Source organism: Procambarus clarkii, chromosome 66, assembly GCF_040958095.1.
Source record: "Procambarus clarkii isolate CNS0578487 chromosome 66, FALCON_Pclarkii_2.0, whole genome shotgun sequence".
In the NCBI taxonomy this organism is placed as follows: Eukaryota; Metazoa; Arthropoda; class Malacostraca; order Decapoda; family Cambaridae; genus Procambarus; species Procambarus clarkii.
In genome coordinates, this window is record NC_091215.1 from 18,541,272 (window position 1) to 18,564,969 (window position 23,698).

The 23,698-nt window shown below is 42.3% G+C and overlaps 1 protein-coding gene across 1 annotated transcript in view; it reads right to left on the reverse strand.

Annotated features, from left to right (window-relative positions):
- Nucleotides 1-1,070: 1,070 nt before the first annotated feature.
- The window catches only part of LOC123769140 (uncharacterized), a 71,569-nt gene continuing 48,941 nt past the window's right edge, over nucleotides 1,071-23,698 (reverse strand). Inside the window, exons 4-5 of the mRNA XM_069309836.1 lie at nucleotides 17,608-17,718; nucleotides 1,071-3,459 (exon numbers count right to left, since the gene is read on the reverse strand). Coding sequence (XP_069165937.1) covers nucleotides 3,034-3,459; nucleotides 17,608-17,718 — 537 coding nt within the window. The 3' untranslated portion in view covers nucleotides 1,071-3,033. The remainder of the gene's footprint in view (nucleotides 3,460-17,607; nucleotides 17,719-23,698) is intronic.

The window sequence follows — 23,698 nt, forward strand, 5'->3', positions numbered from 1 at the left end:
CATCTTCACCGATGGGTCTAAGTCTGCGGACGGTATAGGCTACTGTTGTTTTTCCTGACCGCATTTGTGTGTGTCGCCTACCTCTGGAGACTAGCATCTTCACAGCTGAACTTTATGCTATTCTCTATGCCCTTCGTCTCCTGCTGTCTCGTTGTCAATCTTCCTTTGTGGTTGTCGTTGACTTGTAGTGCCCTCATGGCTTTAGGGTCCTTTAATCCGGTCCATCCAATGGTCGTAGAGGTTTAGCATTGGCTGTTTCTTAATTCCAGTAAATTTAATTCAGTTGAGTTTTGCTGGGTTCCCAGCCATATTGGTGTCTTTAAATGAGCATGCGGACGCTGCCGCTAGAAAAACTGTCCGCTCTTGTCCCATCTCCTGTAAAGGTATTCCTCATTCCGACTTTTACCCAGTTATTCATTCCTCCATCCTTACCCGTTGGCAGAATTGTTGGTCTTCTGTTATTGGTAACAAACTGCGTTCTCTTAAGAGTAGTGTGTCCTCATGGCCTTCCTCCTACCACCGTAACCGGCGGTGTGAAACGCCTCTGGCGAGGTTGCGTATTGGTCATACGCGCTTTCTCGTGGTCACTTAATGGAGCGCCGCCCTGCTCCTTATTGACCAAATTGCATTGTCCCTCTAACGGTCGTGCATATCCTCATTGAATGTCCTGACTTCCAGGACGAGCGTGTCTTGCTTTCCGACCGTCCCTCACGGTCACTTGTCCCTTGATAGAATTCTTTTTGATATCGTTCGCCTTATGGGTTTCTCTTCTCGTATTGGCATCCTTGGTGATATTTAACGCTCTCTGATTCTTCTGCACATTTGATGGTGCTACATAACCTTCCCGGTTTGGTGTCTTCTTTTGATAATTACTTACTCCCCCCCCCCCTCACCCTGTCACATTCCAAATCCTTATCCTGGCCCCTTCCAATGTTCACCTGTGGCCATACATTGAAAATGCAACAAAATCATAACTACCTACTTCTAAATTCCTATAAGGAATAAATATATTTTTGAGTCACATTGTAAAAGTTGTCAAAGGACCAGAAAGGATAATATAAAACAGCATAAACTATATATACATTTACTAACATAGTGCCAGTGATTACAATAAAGGATAAAATTAGGATAATGTTACCCTACAAAAAATAATTTGAGACAGCTCTGGTATGGTAATGCGTAAGACTCATTATGGTATCAACACTGCAAGCTTGGTATACTAGCAAAGTACCAATCTACATTACTGGCATATATTAACATAAATCAAATGCACACTAATTTAAATATTAAATAATGGTAACACGGTCATAATCTCACCCGGTTAATAATGCAAATACATCAATTTTTAATAACTGATATCAAAATACAGAAATTTAGTTGGAAATAATTCAAATATCACTTCGTCAGTTAGTGTTAGTCGTCAGCATTCATATTAAATATATAGTGCAAGGTACAGGTCTTCACATTTGGGGTCCTCTTTGTGCGAGGAGACTTGAATGTGGCCAAACGTTTTAGAATAATGTTCACTGCTTCACGCCCTGCAATATTTCCTTTAATGTATGACAGGCGAGATCATGCTCATATTAGTCTGCCGATACAAATGTGCAGATACATTTATGTTCTTTGGAGACGGATAAGAATACTAAGGGCTACTCAAATAATTAATTCCCGATGATCGAGGCAAGTGCCCAAGAAAGAATTAGGGACGGCTAATGGGAAGTCCCCATTAGGGGTGGCTGGGAAGTCCCCATTAGGGGTGTGCACAGCTTGTACAGCTGCCTTTGCTTATTACCTTTTCACATGTATGGAGCATAGTCCAATACACATTGAGGCTTATATATATACATGGGTCACTCAAGATAATTCCAATAAGCTCGCATATCCAGTTAAATGTTTGTCAATACGTTCTTAACATTAGAATATCACACATAACTTGTGGCAACTGTTGGCCTGACAGTGAGGGAATGGAGTAGTGATCTACCTTCGCTCCACCATCTGCTGAGTAATGGAAAACGAAACTACCTTTGAATTTCCCACAAACTCCCATAGGCTGTTGCTTGCTTGCTGCATTGAGAAAATTCCTGTTAAAGTGTTTTTTCTACAATATTATGAGTACGACCTTTAGTACTGAGTTTAGCTTACATTGAGTTTAGGTACTCAATGGCCAAATACCTAGCATCAATAATGCAGTACATCACAAACAACATTGCTCCTCCTGATTCCAAATGACTTATGGCTGAAATCAAAAGGAGACAGCAAAATGGGCCGTGGACAGTCTCGCATCAACGGTCAGCAGTGACTCCTGTTGTCAGTGCACTCAGATTTATCAGTCTTAGATAAAATCTTACTATTGGAAAGATCTGCATAACAATTGTAGTCTTGTTCCTCCTGCTTCACTAAAAGTTGCCTTTGCTCAAAACTTTGGTTCGGATTCTGCATACGAGGCTTTAAACAGACGAAGACTAATGATTAAAGAGCACAAAGGTCGGGCTCCCCCACAACTAAATAAAATTCCTGTCCTATCTTGGGCACTTTTGCTGATACATGACAGGTCTCCTCCCATAGGCTACAACAGGTCACGTGACTTAGAAATAATATACACACTGAGAACCTAACATTAACTATCATTACACAGATTTGTACATACAAACATAATATTTTGTGGTTGTCCTTCCTGGTGGTTGTTGGCGAGTTCATATATTAACTTAAAAGCCTTTTATATATGAACTTTACATTTAATTTACAGGTTTACGTATATTCATTGGTCACGTATTTTCGTATTTTACGTATTTTCATGCGAGATGGGTATACCTTACAACTTATAAATTTATAGATAGGAAATTGTTAAAACTTTAACATTCATGATCATCATCAATATCTAAACATTGAAATATGTTTTCAAAGATTTTTCACGTGTTCAGTCCTACCTTAGCGGTGGAAACATTACGTCAGAACAATAGTTTATGAACCAACCAAATATTATGACTGTGAAACTGTCGCCACAAGGGAGAGCTTAGTACAAGGTCCTCCAGCCTAGATAATAACAAGGAGCATCACCGAGACCAGAAGGGCTGTCGACCCACGGCTAGTGATGGCGTCGCCGCCGCCGCCGGGGTGGTCGTGTCCGGGGGCCCGGGAGGTACACGAGCGGCCTGACTGTACCTTCAGGTCAGGACAGGTTATATTTACAGGTTTTGACGGGGCAGGGGAGACAACGACGGGAGGGGCTGTAGTTAGTTCAGGTTTTGGACTGTTAGTTGTGGTGTTCAAAGACGTCGGAGAGGCGGTGAATACTTTCTCTGACGCAGCAGGGGCGTCATTCAGCGGGCGGGGTGTGGAGCCGTAGCTTGCGTCAGATTGAACACCTTCCGGAGGGACTGAGATGGAGGGAGTAATGGTGACGTCGGCGCATGCGCGATAGTCTGTCCGCTCTGGCCGGCCAAGCTTCACATACCGCCACTGACAACGAGGAAAAGTAAGGAAAAAATATTATATTTATATATAATTTTTTTATTTATATAAAAATTTATATATAGAAAAAATATTATATTTATATATTTCTTACCTGAAAGCCAGAATTGAGTAACAAATCAAATTTCTTTACATTTTAAACTTTTTTATTCCGATACAAAATAGGGATTTTTATCAATTGAGTTTAAACCTAGAAACCTGACTTAACCTAAATGTACCTATTCTCTATACTACCCCAAGTCGAATTAAGCCTAACTTAAAATTTTCATTGTGTCAATATAATGTTAAAATCATTGTATCATGGGTAAACTAATTAAAAATATATATATTTGGAAATGTATAGAATAGTTCTGGCTGTTAGAACTAGGTCTATTTTTAAAGGGTTAGTAGTGCGATTCTTGTCATAAGGTGTAGTGGATTTGTATATATGTACTTGTCTAGTGCTGGCAAGGGTTGAGCTTTGGCTCTTTGGTCCCGCCTATATGTATGTATATAATGTAATGTATGTATGTATGTATAATGTATGTATGTAATGTATGTATTGTCGGATTTTTAACTTTGACTCCCTAAAATAAGGATTAACTACTAACAGCAAACTTAGCTGTCTATAGTTAGTTTACTACTTTCTGCTGTCAATAGTAGACTATATCCATTTATCCATGCATGTTCTATCCATTTATCCAGTGGCCTCTGGGAAACTTAATTTCTTCGTGGGGTAATGGACTGTATCAATTGTTCCTTAGGAGGCTGTTTCAGGTTGATCCAACAGGAATGGTGGTGCTTTCATTTAACGAGGTGACCTCGTAATGTTGTTCAAGACTCGCTACTTGGAACAAAAAGTTCCAAGTAGCACGGGCTATGGTGAGCCCGTATGTGACGTGACCTCGTAAGCTCATGGTATAACCGCACCAGCAATTAATGGGGGTTGTGACACAAAGATATTGGATTCAATCTCTCTTGTTACTACACCACCAACCTCCCTTGTTTTGCCAAGACTTGGCTCTTTTGTTGGGTCAGAGCGTGTAGTGTTGTTCACTACAAATGTTGAAGTGGTGTTATAATGGCGTCTGCTGGACTCCTGCGGCTCTTGGCTTCTGGCGTGGCCATACTCCAATCACTTCTTTATCTTTCACGTGCCTATCATTTTTAAACAGTGGGTGAACACTTAAATCAATTTTATTTGTAGTTTACACCGCCAACTAAAGGTCCACGGTTGTAAAATGGCTAAAACTAATGCGTGAATGACCGTGGAGTAGCCCCATGTGGTGGTGGTGTAGTTGTTTACTGTGTTGAGGGAGTGTGGCGTCGGTGTGACCACACACTCCTCTGTTTTATGGCAACACACACATTTATATTACTTTGATACATGTCTTAATATTTATTCACATGTGCAGTTTACACCACCATTCAGGTCTACGGATGTAAAACGGCTGCAAATCAAGCAACTTGTACTTCTTCTTGTTGATAGTAGGTGCAGTTTGCATGAAGGGTTTGTCCTCCCGATGACTGCAGCAGTACACATGTTGGTAGAGGCGTTTATGTTGAGGATGATAAGAGTTCCAAAAGTGCTTGTTGCGTTGTGCTGTAGACAGAGGAGCGGCGACTACTAACAGAGGTGTATGTTAGAGGGAGACTTGCCGCACCGTAGGGCGGTGTTTATGGCGTCAGCTGATCCATGGGGCTGCGACGAGGCAGTTGTTTTCCGTGTTTAGCTGTTGGTGGCGCCAGGTATAAATGTGGCTCGGGTCAGATGTGACCCAATTTGTTGGTCGACTTGGAGATATTTAGCCAGTGCTTTGACTATTTGGTATTTTTCTTGTAACGAGTGGTCACCGCCTCCTAATATATGCTCCATGGTAAAGGGTATTTTAAGTGAGATAAGTACTTGTTTGAAATTTACTCTGGCACTATGATGTGGGAAACAGTGAAGGAGACAGTGTTTGATTGTTTCAGGCACGTGGCAGTGGATGCAGAGTTCGTTGATGTCTGTTCAGTACTTAGAGCTGTGTGCTGCCAGTTTGGTGTGTCCCAGCCTTAATCTGGTAATCGTTACATCAATTTCTCTGCTTCTATATCTAACGTGTTTCCAAGTTTCCCATTTCTTTTTAATGGACCCGTAGTACAAAGGTGAGCATGACGTTTTCCATTTCGTCGCAAAATCTTGGTTGATGGTAATTTTTGAAGGCTCCTTTACGTGCAACATGGGGAATTGGATGATGAGTAATGTGAGGCGTGTTGTGCATTGCTTTGGCTAGTTGATCTACTAGTTCATTATGGAGAATACCACAATGGCTACAGTGGCTCGTTGATCTAGTTCATAATGGAGAATACCACAATGCGCTGGGACCCATTGGATACAGGTATCATAACCGTTCAATCGATGTTCATGAAGAAGTTGAAGAAATGGGTAAACAAACTCTTTGCACGTTGTTGAAGAGTACGCAATTGCATGAATCGCACTCTTGGAGTCACTGCAGATTGTATATGTCCCGATTGGTAGTGTTGTGATTATTTGGAGAACTTGATATAAGGCATATAATTCAGCTGTGAAAATAGATAGTTGGTTTGGTAACCGCCATCCCTGCTTGAGATGGTATTCCGATATCCATACAGCGCTAGTGACCGAGGGTACGTTGTTCATGATGATGCGAGATCCATCTGTATAAATCGATGCAGTATTTGGGTAGCAATTTTTCATTGTTGAGACAAAAACTGAGGCTATGGCTGAGTTTGGGGCAGACTTTGGAATGTTGTCTCCGAGTTGTATTGATGTATTAGGAATTGTATAAAGCCAAGATGGAATAGGGGCAACAGTAAGTTGGGTTTCCGAGTTTTGGAGTAGAGAGAGGTCTATATTAATAAGGTTATTTGTAGCCCGTGTGAGGAAAGGTTGCGAGTGATTGGTTGGAAAGTGGGGGGTTATGTGGCTTAACTGTTGGGTTAATTTTTTATCTGTATGGGTGCCTGGTGAGCAGTGGTACAGAGTGACAGATAGTTGGCACACACAATGTCTGGTGGCTAAGCTTGTGAGGCCCGTTTTCCCGTAAAGTCCGAGGATAGGAGTGGAATGCATTGCGCCACATATAAGTCGCACGGCATTGTTTTGAATGACCTCGAGGCTCTGTAGGTTAGTAGGCGCAGCCGACGCATATGCTTGGCAACAATAGTCTAGTTGGCTGCGAATGTAGATACCCTTTTGTGGTGGAGGAGCGTTGTTTACTAAAGCGACAGCGTCTAGACACTAATGCGATCCACACCAAGGCGGGTTTAGTTGCCCTACCTGTTTTAAGAATCCATTTATACTATTGCTATCCAAACGTATCTGGTTAAACAATTATTTAAGTATATGCATATATTATGAGTATTACCATATTTTTATAGCTATTAGATGTAATTACATATCATGTTATGGATCAATTAAAGATGCTTTACTGGGATGTTGTTCACAAAATTGTCGAAATATGCTGACTTGACATTCTCTCTTGAGAGAGCTTGGCTTGTTCTATAAATAGCTATGCCTGGTTTATGTGATTTCATAGACCATGTTACTCAGCCATGTTATGCTATAATTTTTGTGGAAATTTTCAATTTTCAACATGTATGTAATGTACGTATGTAATGTATGTATGTGTTTGAATGTTTGTGTGCGTGTGTACATGCAGAATCTCTCATTTGACAGTTATAATGGGTAAGTGCTTTCAGACATTGATCTCGTGTTCCTTGTTAAAGATGGAATGGGAAGAATGAGGAGAGATGATTGGTGTTTTAGATTTAGCTACTCGGAATGAAATGTCCAAGTAGCACGGGCAATGGTGAGCCCGTAATTGAGTTCGGTTATTCGCGATAACCTTATTACTCTGATATTGGGTTCAAAGTTTTAAATGGTGGTGGAGTTTCCTCCCTTTTCCCTGTTCCTTTCTCGATTCTGTATTAATCGTGTTTTAATAACATTATCTTGGTGCCGGATGTAGGTGCAGAATGTTCACTAGTGAGTCCCATTCTGATCAGAAAAGGAGAGGATATATATATATATATATATATATATATATATATATATATATATATATATATATATATATATATATATATATATATATATATATAGGGAACAGAACATGGGGATGGGAAGATAGGAGGATACATCAAAAACAAGCCATAACATGTATCAATAAAGCAACAACAGGATGCCATGTAGTAAGGAATGAAGGATTAAGGAGAAACAGGATGAAGAGGGGGAATAATAGGATAGAATTAAGACATTACAATGAGAGAAAATACTTCGTGTAACAATGATTAAATTTTATATATAAAAGTAATGGGTATTCTTAGGAACACCCGTGTTCACCGAACACCCGTGTTCACCGAACACCCGTGTTCACCGAACACCCGTGTTCACCGAACACCCGTGTTCACCGAACACCCGTGTTCACCGAACACCCGTGTTCACCGAACACCCGTGTTCACCGAACACCCGCGTTCGCCGAACACCCGCGTTCACCGAACACCCGCGTTCACCGAACACCCGCGTTCACCGAACACCCGCGTTCACCGAACACCCGCGTTCACCGAACACCCGCGTTCACCGAACACCCGCGTTCACCGAACACCCGCGTTCACCGAACACCCGCGTTCACCGAACACCCGCGTTCACCGAACACCCGCGTTCACCGAACACCCGCGTTCACCGAACACCCGTGTTCATGTGAAGATCAACACAGAAATCGGTAGACAGGTAAAATTTACAGGTAGACTCATGGATATCAATTTCCCAGTTATGGGCTCAAGTTAAAGCAGTCAAATGTAAATATAATGGGGTATAAAATGGCCTTACCATTACAGTAACTTATAACAACTAACACATAAGCCCAAGTAAAGCAGGGCGGAGAGTTTAGTATACAGAACCCTATTACAACTATCCAAATTGCCAAGGTAAAATAGGGCAGAAGTCATAGGACTAGCTAGAAAAACACGAAGCACATGCTGGAAATTTGGAGACCAAAGTTTGAACAAACTTTGTCATATTTACAGTATTAAGGCCATAGGGAATTATAACACGCAGTGGCTGGGGCAGTGTACTGTATGTTTCGTCGTGTTCTCGAAGATGGCAGTATGTAGTTTGGTGTTAGTTGGCTGTTGATAGATGGCTTGGTTTGTTTAATGTATAATGCCTCGCCAGTGTCCAGTCTTATGTTGTCGCTGAATTTGTCTATTATTTTGGTGGTGGTTGTCAGGATATCCTCCTCCTGCCTATCCAGCCCGTTGGCGTCACGTGGGGGCTTGGTGAGCGGCTGTCGGAGTGTGATGCTCCATGGGACAGCTTGTCCTCTGGCCTTTTGATACCTTAAGCTCCTGCTGCTGTCTTCACTAATTGTGATGGATGCTTTTTCCTCTTCCTCACATTTCATTTTCCTTTCCCCACCTCTTCTTTTTGACTTATTCTTCCTGCCGACTTTTTGCCATTCTTGAATATTCTTTCCGATGTGTTCTGTTTTGACGCCGGGTGTTTGGGAAGATGCACACTCTCACCTATAGAACCGTGGTACCTGACGTTGTCGAGCGAGAGAACGCTTTTAATGTCAAACTTTGCCTTCGTTGCTGACCCTGATCTCGACGGACTGATGACTCAAGGTGTGTAGGGTGGGTGTATATCCATGATGCATGTATAGCTGGGGTGTATATCCACGATGCACCCCTGGGTGGCCCTGTCTTGTCGGGTGTCCTGCCCTATAATTGTGGCTGTCTGTCTAGGCTGTTGTCCATCCTCCTCCTCCTGTCAATCTTCGCGTTGACCTCTTCTGTTCTGCTTCTGTTCAGACTGTAAAGGCTGTCGCCCAGTTCATCCCTGCTGGTACGCCTCTCTCTCTCTCACAAAAACATAAGCTTGGCTGGCTGCTCTCCTTCCTCTTCCCCGGCGGGTAAGAAGGCATCGCTATATTCCTCATCTTCCGACTTCGACTCTATCCCTGCATCCCCTCTCATTTCAGCAGCGGAGTCGCCTGTTGCAGCTATGGAGGTTCCCTTGATTCTTGATTCTCTCTTGGATGCTGCCCTTGATCCAGTGCACTCCCCTGTTTTTGTCCTTCCTGCCTCCCATTCCCTTAACTGCCCCTCTTCAATGCCTTCTCCTGTTCCGGACTCTGTCCGCCTCTGGACCATCATCCCGCTCCTCTGACTCCATTGTCTTTGCAAGATTTGCCTATGCCCCATAAGCCTGATTTCACTGATCCTGATCTTTTTTAGTCTTCTGTGTTCTTCTTTGCCTTTGTTTCTCCCTTGTTTTCTGTTTGTTTTCTCTATTTGAGTCTCTTCTTCAATAGAATACTCGTGGTTTTTATGCCAAAATTCCATGAACTCCAGCTTCTGATTGCACGATTTTCTCTGCTTTGTATCTGTCTCCAGGAGTCGTGTCTGGAGCGCCTGATAGCTGAGTGGACAGCGCTTCGGATTCGTAGTCCTGAGGTTCCGGGTTCGATCCCCGGTGGAGGCGGAGACAAATGGGCAAAAAGTTTTTACCCTGATGCTCCTGTTCACCTAGCAGTAAATAGGTACCTGGGAGTTAGACAGCTGCTACGGGCTGCTTCCTGGGGGTGTGTAACAAAAAGGAGGCCTGGTCGAGGACCGGGCCGCAGGGACGCTAATCCCCGAAATCATCTCATGGTAGGAGCTAATGTTGGCGCTCGGTCTGGTCACTTCCGTGGTTATTCCTTTCTCTCCCCTCCTCCAGCTTTTGCTGGGGCCCATAACACTCTTGCTCTTTTGATCCGTCGTGATATTCCCTTCGTCCTCTTACTTTTTCAGTCACACATTGTGTTCTGCTGCTGTATCTTTGAGTAAAGGTATACAGTCTGTTCAATTTATCACCCACCAAATGTCCTGTTTTTTTTCCTGATCTTAAACACCTGTTGGGCTCCTTACCAGAGCATGTGCACCTTTTGGGTGATTTTTAATTGTCAGCATGCCCTCCAGGGTGAAGTTCTAAGAAAACACCTGGGGGGGGGGGGGTGCCTTCTTGAACAATTTGTCCTCTTTTTTTCTGTCTCTCTTTGATTTCTGGTGAACCCACTCATGTTGACTCATGCACTCGCACCCTTTCCTATCTTCATCTTTCCTCTCTGCTCATCTTCTCTTTATTTAGATTTCATATGGTGGGTTCTTGATGACCTCCATAAGTGACCATTTCCCTATCCTTGTCACTCCTCTCTCCTTCCCTAGGTGGCAGTCTGACAAGGCTGACTGGAATCTAAGAACATAAGAATAAAGGTAACTGCAGAAGGGCTATTGGCCCATACGAGGCAGCTCCTATTTATAACCACTCAATCCAACTCATATACATGTCCTTCCCACGCTTGAAACAATCAAGGGACTCCACCTCCACCACGTCACGTGGCAACTGGTTCCACAAATAGACAACCCCTGTTACCGAACCCCAGGTCTTTCAGAAATCTAAATTTGTCCAGTTTATACTGGATAATCTATTTACCTTATGTGCTGCTCTTTCTGACCTCTCTGATCTGCCCTTTTCTCGAGCCCTCCTTTTTCTTGACACCGCTTTCGACGCTGCCCTCTGCTCTGCCTTGCTCTACCTCCCGGGGGCACACGGAAGTGTGAAATGCAGACAGTGCTCGGGCTGTCTGCTGTACGCGTGCTGCCTGGAAGACACACTGACGCCGACAGTTGCCCAATTCTTTGATTTTGTTTCGGAAGGCGAGTGCAGTGGTCCATGGGGCCATCTGTACGGCTAAGCGTGAGAGTTGGAAATCTTGTCTCCACCATTACGACACACCTCTCTGCCCCTGATCTGGAAGAAAATCCGTAAGATATCGGAGAAGTTTTTTTTTTCAGATGTCTTGCCAGTCCTTCACCTCTCTGGTTCTATTGTGGCGGATCCGGTCCGAACTGGGTTCATACTGTTTAACTGTTGGCTCCGGTTCTCATCTTCCCCCTCCTTTCCTTACTCATATGCCCCTTCTTGAATCTTTCCCAAAGGTTTTCGCACACATCTTCAGCTTCCCAATAACGATCCTTTCTCTCTCATAACTCCAGTCTGTCCTGACCCTCGGCTGTTCTACAGCGGCGGGCCATGCACGTTTCAGTATTTACTGAGTATTTATAACCGTATCTGGGGGTTGTCGTCAGTCCCTGAGGACTGTCTTGAGGCGGCTGTTCTCTCGGAAACCAGGCTTTCTAGGGACATTCCCTATAGATTTCTGCCCCATTGCTCTAACGAGTTGGGTCTGCAAACTCTGAACGTATGGTCAATATCCATCTGATGTGGTTCTTGGAACGCTATCACCACTTCTCCCCGACTCAATTCGGCTTTCGCAAGCATTGCAGCACGACTGATGTCTTATTGAACTTGGAGGTCTATATTAGTACTGCTTTTGCTGCAAAGACCTCCGTTGTTGTTATGCTTTTATACCTGGAAACAGCACATGACACATGCTTGATGGGGGGGGGGGGGGGGGATGTCTGGGAGTTCTTCTACTCCCCCAAGCCCTGGCCATGGCCAAGTTTGACTTGAGAGCTTGGTCCAACAGGATGTTGCTTAAAGCGGCCCGCAGGCCCACATACCCACCACAGCCCGGTTGGTCTAGCACTTCTCGAAGGAAACTATCTATTTTTGAAGAAAAGAAAACTATCTAGTTTTGAAGATGTCCACGGTTGTTCCGGCAGTATTTCTTACACTCGCTGGGAGTGTAAGAAATGTTGTTGGATCTATGTTGTTGGATGTTCTATGTTGGATCTCTTTCTGGCTTTCCTCAATGGAACATGTTTCAGACGGAATTTATATGCCTTAAAAGTCAGCTTTTCTATTCGTTGTGTAAGCGTTTTATTACTTAGAACAATTTACCATTGAATGGTTAAGTTCCCGGTTTATTTTCCCTATCTTTTTGGTAATACATATTCTGGTGTCCTGGAGAATATCCTATTATACACCACCTAGAGATACCATATTCTGTCCCAACTCTGTTATTTTGGCCTTTGTGGTAATCTCCCATTTTTCTATCCAAAGCTTCCTCTCTAGTCGTTCCTTTGGAGTGAGGCTTGGTGCCACTCTTGCTGCCCCTTTATGGCGATGCGAAGGTGTATCCCAAGGTAGTGTTCTGAGCACAACTCTCTGCCTGGTTGCCCTCAGTGGTCTTCTTTCCTCCATTCCCTGTCATTTTCTCAGTACTACGCTGACGAACTTATCCCCTGCTATCAAGGTTATGACTCGTCTTTCCTCCAGTGGTGGTTTCAACTTGCAATTGATGCCGTGTCATCCTGGGCTACCAATAATGGTTTCAAGTTCTTTACAACTAAGACTTGTGCTATGACTTACTCGTAAGCAGGTCTTCCTACATCCCCCTTTGTCGCTTTTTTGTAATCATCTATTGTATAAAGATTCTGCTAAACCTCTGGGGTTAATCATTGACACTTTTGTCTTGGTCGCCTCATATCTCTTGCCTCCGAGTCGAATGCTCTAAGGCTCTTAACTGACTTGAGGTCTTGTCCCATACTTCCTGGGGGAGCTGATAGGCGCACACTCCTCTCTTTACATTGCTCTCTCGTACTCTATTATAGATTATGGCTGTCCTGATTACTCGTCTGCCTCTCCCTCATCTCTTCATCTTGATATTCTTCATACTGGGCTACGCCTCAGCTCTTGTGCCTTTCGTTTGACTAATACCCAGAGCCTGGGTTTTCAGGATCCTGATCCTGTCACTACAAGGATCGCCGTGGTCGTTACTGTCTTCGCTACTTTGCGCGGTCCCTTCAACATCCTCACTTATGTTGTACTTTGACCATTACCCCTTTACATATGCAGTACCTGTAGGGGTAACAGACAATTACCCCTCCTGTTGGCCGTTCCCTTTCATCACCTTCCCCTTCCTGTCCGATTGTCTCGCTTGCAAGGTTTGTGTTACCAATATTTGTCCTTCGTGTCGTTCCATCCTTGTCCCCTGTGGAGGGGGTTACCCCTTCAGTTTTGTAAAACCTTGATCCACATGAAAAAACTTTTCTACAAAAAAGAAGAAAAAACCTTCCTACATTTCTGAAACGCCTTTTCCTTGCCCACTTTTCTTCACATTCACGCTCCATTTCTCTCTTCACAGATGGGTCCAAGTCTGCCGACAGTGTAGGTTTCTCTTGTATTTTCTGAACACATCTATGTGTCGCCTTCCCCAGAGATTAGCATCTTCAAGGGAAAACTTTATGCAATTTTGTATGCTCTCTGTCAACTACTTTCTCGCTGTCACTCTTCCTTTGATTGTTGTAGTTGACTCATGCAGTGCCCTCATGGCTCTGGAGTCCTTTAAGGTGTATTTTATAGTGTAACATTAGTTAGTTTAATTTTGTAACAAAAGCTGATCGTAGTGGCCTTTCCCATTCTCTGTAATCTTTGTATGACTAATGTAAATCAAAATCATCTTGTGTTATAATTTAGTGTGTATGTTTGATATGGAAATTTCCTACATAATTCCGAGGAGGGGGGGGGGAGAAGCGTTCGTTGAAGTCCAATATTTAGGGCTGCTGAACACTTCATTGTTCTTCAGAATTATGGTAGTATTGTTTGTTTCAGTTTGCACTGTTGTGTGGTAATTTGTATAGGACGGATGTCCCGTACTGGAGCTGTAGGAATGGGAAGTCTATGAGTAACTTCATTTCCTGCTAACTCCAAAGGGACTAGTTTCTCTAGTGTCTTGAGACTAGTGGTGCCTCTTCATTTTACTTTCACTATTCTCAAGACACCCTGGCTGTCTGGATGGAGAGACTATACGGCCTAGAGGCCACTCTGACCGTTGACTGTCAATGTCTACCAGAACAATATTGCCACATTATAATTGAATTCTATTGTGTGGGGTTGTTTGCCTCAATAGTGATACTCCCTCATAGCAGTTTGATACTCTCTGGTCCAAAGTTCATTCCACCGACTAATTACACTGGACAGATTTTTATAACTCTGAACAAAGTTGTGCTCTCTGACATATGAAAAATCTTCTGGTCCCCTGTCAGTGAAAGGAGCTAAACGAGTAAGTAGTCCTCCATACATCAGATGAGATAGACTTAATGATTCACGTTCAGTTATCGTCAGAGAGGTAGGTCAGTGGTCGGTTATTGACCCGAGACTCAATTTCCGTGACAACGGTTTGGAGCTCCTGTAGATCGATTTTTTGGCGGTGTAGGGTTTTCTTAAGACAGCATTTGACTGTTCCCACCATCCTCTCGTAGGAGCTCTTGGGGGTGGGGGAGGGGGGTAGACATTTCTAGTAACACTGCCGTTGGTTCAGGGCAGTGCATACCACTGGGTGGCTCCAGACCTCCATCAAATGTGCTTTCTCTGCCACCAAGATGGATCCATTATCTGAGAACAACAACTTGGGGCATGATTGACAGGCAGCAAACCTGTAAAAGGCCTATATGAATGTCTCTGCACTCATATCAGGGGCGATTTCTAAGTGTACTCCTCTTGTAGTGGCACAGATGAACAGGCAAATGTATGCCTTCACAGGGATTTTGTCCCTAGTGCCTGTTAGTTCTGGCTCCTGTGTATTCTACACCAGTGGTTTCAAAAGGACGAAGGTAGACGACTCGTTTCTTAGGGAGTGGTGGAGGTCCTGGATAAGGGGGACACCTTAGCGTCGTACCTCTGGCAGATTACACAAGAATAATTATGGACTTTACAGTCTGACGACCTTGAGGAAGCCAGTACTGTTGTCTCAATAAGGTCAGGGTATCTAAGTACCCCACCATGTGGGGTGCAGTATCTGTGTATATGTAATACAATCGGCCCACTTACCCAGTGGTTCTGGGGGAGAAACCACAGATGTTTAACTTTTAAATCAACATTTGCATGTTTGTGCCCACAGCATCGCAACTTGATGTTGTAATGGCCTGTATCAATCCAGACCTAGATCATTGATGGTCTTATCAGAGGTGTTCTCAAAGTCTTCTCCGTAAGTCTGGATTTGGGTTTTCTTTACCCAATATATCAGAACTGGACGGTATTTGTGTTTGATTCCTATTTTGCTCAAGAAATCAAACAACCTTTGAATGACTTGTTAATTTATCTAGATCAGAGCACTGAGTAGGATCAGTTATCAAAATCCCGGGTGGTTCTGGAATATCAGTGGAAGCAGTGACACTGGTCCCCACTGTTCAGTGAGAACAGTGACTTTGGCTGTTATTACCTTCGGTACTAACAGCCAAAGACTGATAATAAAGTAATGACAAACAAGACTTGTAATACTAATTATACAGGCCATCCTCCTTTTTTGGCAGTACTTGGTGACAATGAGGACCATAGCACATACAACGACGTTCATCGCTATTAGAAAGTAGAAATTAAACATATTGAATTTGGACACAGGAAAAGATTGTCTATTTATGTTGCAAAGACAAGCTAAACTAACCTTCCTAGGCCTAATAGACGCCATCTGAGGCCTAATATAGTACACGTGTGCGCTATACTAGGCCTAGGAATATTTAAGTTGTTTAGCTTAATTTCTTTCGGACTCTAAAAACTGAATAGTACAAAATTATAATATCTAATTCCTTTGTAAGTCAATCTTTTGTACTGTTGTACACGTCGTTACAGAAAGTACTATCTAAACAGGAGGATGAGTTAAATTGACACTAAAGTTGTCTAACCAAACATCTTTACTTAATCTCAAGTTGAGTCTAAGGCTTTTGTACATCACTGATGCCCGATAGTGTTCATTGTGTTGTGCCGAATTTGCTTTTGTTTTATAATTGGTTATTTTATGTAATGTTATAAACATCGTTAAGTTAAAATATTTTGCGTTGCATTAATATTTTTATCATTGTGTCGAGTAATTAGTTTTCCTCGTCTTCCATTAATGTTGTGTGGTAGTCCCAGGTCGACCAACACAGCTTGCACTGCCGTAACAATGATGCTTGTCATGCTCTGCTACTAGTACTGACTTTGTAAATACTCATTGTATTAACACAGTATTTCCAGGCAAATTATTGAGGTGATGAAATAGGCTGTAACAGCCCTGGGTCCCTGGGGCCAGATTCACGCGAGCACTTACGCACGTGTACATCTTTCTTCAATCTCAGACGGCTTTGGTTACATTTATTAAACAGTTTACAAGCATGAAAACTTCCCAATCAACTGTTGTTGTTGTTATAAACAGCCTCCTGGTGCTTCGGAGCTCATTAACTGTTTAATAATTGGAAACAAAGCCGACAAAGATTGAGAAAAGATGTACACGTTCGTAAGTGCTTTCGTGAATCTGGTCCCTGGACTCAGAGATGCCCCACACTACTGGGCGGTAGGTGTACGCAGTGTTGTCTCTACTAGGCTTTAACTGCAAACTTCATGCTCAGGTGTATGCGTAAGTGTTCAAACATCACAGTTTTCACTATTTGAATTTTGCAGGTTTCAAATGGATCTTTAGTTACATTGCAAATACTAAAATTTAATGTTTAAAACTTGGATATCGTTAATAGCACTAATACAAGTCTACAAATATTACAGTTCTGCAGGCACATTAGAGATACTAATATCACATTTCACATACAAGACATTATAAATTAAATTTGTTAATGACATTCTCAACTTTAACTATCCTGTATATATATATATATATATATATATATATATATATATATATATATATATATATATATATATATACACATTGTTACTTTGTTATATATATATATTATTGTTATATATAGAACTTTGTTATATATATATATATATATATATATATATATATATATATATATATATATATATATATATATATATATTTATTTATATAATAAAAAAATATAGGTTATATATAGCATATTCTATTAAGTTCGACTTAATAAAATAAGGTTATGTTAAGGCGAAAAAAGTTGGATCACTATAAATTCAGTTTTAACACAACCAATATTTGTCAGTATATTTATAGATTTCATTAAAAACTCTAGTGAATAATTCCCTGCCTGTGAAAAGTGCCATCTATCAGAAACTTGCCTTTCGGTACTGGCAGGCACAGCACACCGCCGTGACAGACCGCCAGTCACCTGTTTTGCCTCCCATCAGCAGATTTGCCGTGTTTATATCATGTCACATTTTCTTCAGTTTTAATATGTTCTAAAGAGTAAATAAAGTTCATGGTGGTAGAGGACACTGACCTGGATGACACAGGCGGAACAGGAGAGGGTCGCGGGCAGGATAAGCCTGTGAGACACACGGCCTAGTTTCTGGGTCATGTTGATGGGGAACTTGGTCCTGCCAGCGTCGTCCTGGGGAGGAAATATAGGTAAAGGTTATGTTCGTCTGTCTCCATCCAGACGCAATTAAGGAAGACGAGTTAAGATGAAAAATATTGGGTAGCTTTTAGAATTTAATTTGGTGACAGTGGGTCTGTTTGTTGCTGGTTCTCTTGCTTGGCTGGGCGGGAGAGGTTGTCTGGTGTTGACCGAGAGGTGGCAGCTATTGCGTATATGGCCAGGCTTACCATGTTTTGCTCTCAGACACTGCTGGGCTCAGCCACGTCGCCTTGTTTTTCCCCGACACGGGAAAGTCGTCTCTCATACGGTTTTGTGCAGTTACACCCTTTTAAGTCATCCGCACCATGGCCAGTTTTTTCTTCAATATTTGAGAAGACTGTACGAGTGGATTAACAATATGAACCTAAGACTCCAAATTATTTTTTTTCAAGATGAAAAATAAAACGTAGAACAATGAAGGTGCTAAAGAAATGACCCAATATATGTGTAAGTGTATTACTAAACCAAATTTTCGAATGAAACCTACATCCTTTATGAAGGTACCGTTAAACAATGGAACATTGTATACAGCATCTTGAAAAATGATGTAGGTTTCATCCGAAAATTTGGTTCAATAATACACCTAAACATGAATTGGGTCTTCCCTTCACTTTTATTCAAGTACTACGGCATTGTAGTAAGTTTATACATAGAAAACACTGTTGCAATCAGGTGGTGTTACCAGAGTGCACTCTGAATGCAGCCATGTATGCATATTGATATGGAAATCTTTGAGGCATGGAGTGACCGGAAAGCGCATTCTGCCGATTCACAGACATGATTCGTGGCCTTAACCAACTCGGTCATGATGGTACAAAGGTTGACGTATCCAGAACTCTACAGAATTCACGTGGAGGTTCTGGAGGCCCCAAACTGGAGCCCAACCAGGGATTAACAGACGACCTGACCCCACACACTGTCTTACAGTAATGGCGTTCACACTTTCGCCCCCACTCAGATCGCAATGAAATCACAATGGTGTGATATCAGTGAAAATCATTTAGAAAATCATTTTCTCAAATCAATGAAATGATTTGAGAAAATGATTTTCATTGATATATCTTTATGTAAAAACGTAAATTGATATGATAAAAAATATATGTAAAACCCTGGTTGGGCTTCAGTTTGGGGCATCCAGAACCTCCCAGTGAATTCAGTAGAGTTCTGGATACGTCAACTTTTGTACCATCATGACCGAGTTGGTTAAAGCAGGTGTCTGAGAATCACCAGAACGCCGTAGCAAGTCACTTCATTGCCTCAAAATGGTTTTCATTTATGTATAATCTCAATTTCATTACATTGCGAGCATATTGATATATTTTGATCGTTTCAAGCGTGAAGAAAATGAATGTTCACAGATATAAGTAACAAGTGTGAAGAAATGCTTATCATAGTGTGACAAGCGAGAGGCCGGAGTGGAGCCCCTCAGTATGGTCACCTTACCTGCACGTCACCACAACCAATACTCATGTTTATCATGTTCATATTACCGTCTGTTTTGTAACTAAACAATTTAGTGCCAAAAATATAATACACAAACGTGGAATTTTAAATGGGGTGGGGTTGAAAGAGTATAATCAGAATAATATAGGCCTAACCTAAGTCTAACATAATTAAACCTATGCCTAAACGTTTTAATATGGTAGGATAGGCTAGGGTAGGTTTTAAATTTCGATTTTCCACCTAAAATGTTTTGAGATTTCATATCTTCCCATTTGTAAGTGCTTTTGTACCATAGCTTGTAAATGAACTTGTCAGTCATGTAGTATAGCAGGACCCGGAGAATTGTTTGTCAGTGCGTGTAGTGGTGTTATAGTTCCTCCAACTGGCTTACCCGCCCACCCAGTAATTCTTCCCACATTACGGGTCAAGGCTACATAGTCATCCCGGCCTCGTGGGGCCTTCTTTTCATATTTACGGTTCAAGGTTAACAAAGATTACATCGTAACTTCTCACATACGACGCCTGATTTAGTGTTTTATCCAAACAAACTTTAGCGACATCGTGACACGTACCAAATTGAAATAAGTTTATTGAGGTAAAATACACACAAAGGGATGAGGGTAGCTCAAGCTATTCTCACCCCGTGTAAGTACATCGTGATAATACATAGATACACATCACAAACAATAAACGTATTACCGAACATTCTGAGAGAGAAACATATATATTTCCTCCTTTACACAAGTAACACGTACCAAAGGTATATGAATTGCATAAATAAAGCGGCATTTTATTGAGCTCACAAAAGCTGCAACCGATCAGTGTATTTTATATTTTGTTTGTGTGTTTATCGATATTCCGAATAAAAATGAGGCGAGTGTGTAAAATTTGATAAGTTGTGCTTCAGGTGATCGTAGCTTCGGCAAAATAGGAAGAACTTTGTTAACCATCTTAATATTACTGAAACCCTCGCACTTTTTCAAAACACGATCGCGTTTTTCATGAAGATGTGTTGCGGGGGAGAGAAGGGGCTCTTCAGAGACCACTGTACTCGGGAACTAGGTAGAGAATTGTCAGAAAGTCCCAACCGCTCGTTGGACGCCACCAGTGGCGTACAACAAACTGTTACTTGTGTTACACATATTTATGTCCTCATTTGTTCACAATGGTAATAGCTGGAAGCTTTTTACAGTGAATAACTATTTTGTTTTGACTTGAATATGAACGAACTGAAGTGTAGTGTAATGTGTGTGTACTCGCCTATTTCTGGTTGCAAGATCGAGCTCTTGCTCTTGGACTTTGCTCTTCTAGCCCCTGGTTGTCTAATACAATGAGTGACTCCTGGTCTATTTCCCGTTCTTATCAGCTTTTAAAGTTATGACTGGAGTTTGCCTCTACAACCTGCTACTTTAGGTTATTCCATTTACTCACTACCCTTATGCTAAAGGAAAACTTTCTAATATGACACATCTGAGTCTCAAACTTCCATCCGTATCCCCTTGTTCTATTTCCTTCGCCTCACCTCCCCCTATATATACTGAAAACCTTCAGTTATTTTCTCACCAGCTCGATGACCAGACCACACACTAGAAGGTGAAGGGACGACGACGACGTTCTGATTATCTAAATCTAAAACGTGTTTGTTTCAAGATGGCATCAGCAATGACTACCAGAACGGAACCTACCCACATCGCGTTCAGTGTAAACATCCTGTTTCCACCCTGTCAGTCCCTCTATGTATTTTATACGTTTGTGTCATCCCCCCCCCTCCCGTCTCCCTCTTTTCTAACGTCAGATTTAGTTCCATTAGTCTCTCTTCGTACCTCATCCCCCGAAGCTCTGGTACGAGTCTCAGTGCAGTCTTCTAGACCTTTTCGAGCTGTTTTTCTTCGATATGGGCTCCACGACGGGGCGGCTTACTCCAAAACTGGCCTCATATAGGCGGTATACAGCCTATGAGGGGCTGTATACCGCCTCTAAACCTGTATATTAAAAGCCTCCTTATTCAAGTTCATGAAGGATGTTATGACTTGCCAGCGTAGAATATGCGGCTGATGTTATCATATTTATGAGCCTCTGGAGTTAGGTTTGGTGTTATCCTCACTCTCATGTCATATTCTTTAGTCGTTATAGGGAGGTAGTTTTCCATTCATCGTGTAATGGCCTTTCTGTCTCATGGCTCCTGATCCCATTTCCATCACCTTACACTTGCTGGTGTTGAACTCTAGTGCACATTTCTCAGCCCAGCTCTGCAAGTCATCCTGGAGGATCTTACACTGTGTGTATATTTTTGATTGTGTGTGTGTATGTGTGTGAGAGAGAGAAAGCGAGTGAATAGTTTAACAAACAAGGAAATCATTGAGATTCATATAAACTGCTCGACTGTTTATATGAAGCAAGAGAAAGTTTATACCACACTTCAGTTCGTTCAAGTCAAAACAAAACAGTTATTCACCATAAAAAGCTTCCAGCTATTACCATTGTGAACAAATGAGAACATAAGAGATACATATAAGACAAGTAATAGTTTGTTGTACGCCACTGTGGGCGTCCAACGAGCGTCTGGGACTTTCTGACAATTCTCTACCTGTTCCCGAGTACAGTGTTCCCTGAAGAGCCCCTTCTCTCCTCGCATCACACCTGGGCCAGGAACAAATCCATAAGGGCTGTGATGAGGGTTCGAACCTACGTCCGAGAGGAACTTAGACGCGCCTTAATTGATTGTGCTACGACATGGTTAAAAGAATTGCAACCGGGAGTTCAACTGACCTCACACGGATCCTGCAGTCTCTGAGACACAAACCAGGGTTTTACACAATTTCACCATGCACCCGAGCTCTGTCAATAAGCTGTTCTACCTCTTCGTCCTTACTAAGGACGTAGGAGTAAGGGCGAAGAGGTAGAACAGCTTATTGACGAGCTCGGGTGCATGGGGGAATTGTGTAAAGCCCTGGTTTGTCTCGGAGACTGCAGGATCCGTGTGAGGTCAGTTGAACTCCCGATTGCAATTCTTTTAACCATGTCGTAGCACAGTCGATTAGACACGTCTGGGATCCTCTCGGACGTAGATTCGAACCCTCGTCACGGCCCTTGTGGATTTGTTCATTTGATGCATCAGGCTATTGTCATTTTTGTGTAACCTGGGCCAGGAAAGGGAATGATCAGGGTAAAGCCATTATGACTATATTGCACTTGGAAGGGGTCAGGATAAGGATTTGGGATAGGACTGGGCGAAGGAATGGTACCCAACTACTTGGCCGGTCGGGAATTGAATGCCGACCTGCATGAAGCGAGACCGCCGCTCTACCGTCCAGCCCAAGTGGTTCCCAACCTGTCAGAAAACCCGACACCATTTACTAATATTAAATACAATAAACAGATAATATTGCTGCTGGGTTGTATACACAAGTTAACTCCTAGAAAATGTAGCCTGTACTGGAATTTTCCGTCAATAGAAAACGGGATATCATTGCCACGTCACTATTAAATTCGGCAGCCATTCTGTTGGGAATTATTCTAAATACAGCAGTCTTTAGACTTTTAACATCATAAAAACATCTCATTTGAATTAACTTATCATTACCAAATAGAGTAAATGTGACCTTTCTGCCAATTATTGACATCTGGACAAGGATAGCGAGAGCGTCAGTGGGGGAGAGGTCAGCCATTGTTTAAGACCAGAGTCGCTGGAGCGAATTCAGCTCCTATAATTCTCCCTTGGAGGAAGTGTTATGGAGATCAAATTAGTGCTTCTTCCATCATCAACACGCACTCAACTTCTAAACAAGGGAAGTGTAATACAGAAACCCGTTTCTAATCTAGTCATTTTCTGGCCAGTTATGCTAGGTATATGCTAGGTACCTCCAAAGGATACCTGATCAACCAGGCTGTGACTCGTACGCCAGGCTGCGAGCAGCTGCGTCCAACAGCCTGGTTGATCAGTCCGGCAACCAGGAGGCCTGGTCGACGACCGGGCCGCGGGGACGCTAAGCCCCGGAAGCACCTCAAGGTAACCTCAAGGTAGGTAGATAGGGCGAACCGGTTAGGACGCATGACAAGCGACATCATCCAAGTAATTATTCCTTGGTCATTATCTTATAATATGCCAATGTTTACTCTGATGCAGCTGTCATATATATATAGAATTCCGGCTTAACAGTAAGTGTCCTTTGACAGGAACAATTGAAGAGGAAGCAAGAATTAATCCTGGTATACCAGTACATGGGTGGTGATGCTAGTCTCAACCACGAGGATTATTTGGTGTCATCATCCTTGTTTATACCTGGTGGACTAAGCCTGCCATACAATGAGATAAAACCTCTAAATTTTTTATTACTAATATATGTAGTTTAATACTGTAGTTTGATTGGCTGCATATATATATAAATTTAATATTACCCTTCCCCCCCTAATGTGCAAGGAGTCGATTTGTGAGAATGTTGCAGAAATACAGGCCGCTAAACATCATACAAATTGTTATCGAAATATATAAATTAATGTAAATTTAAAC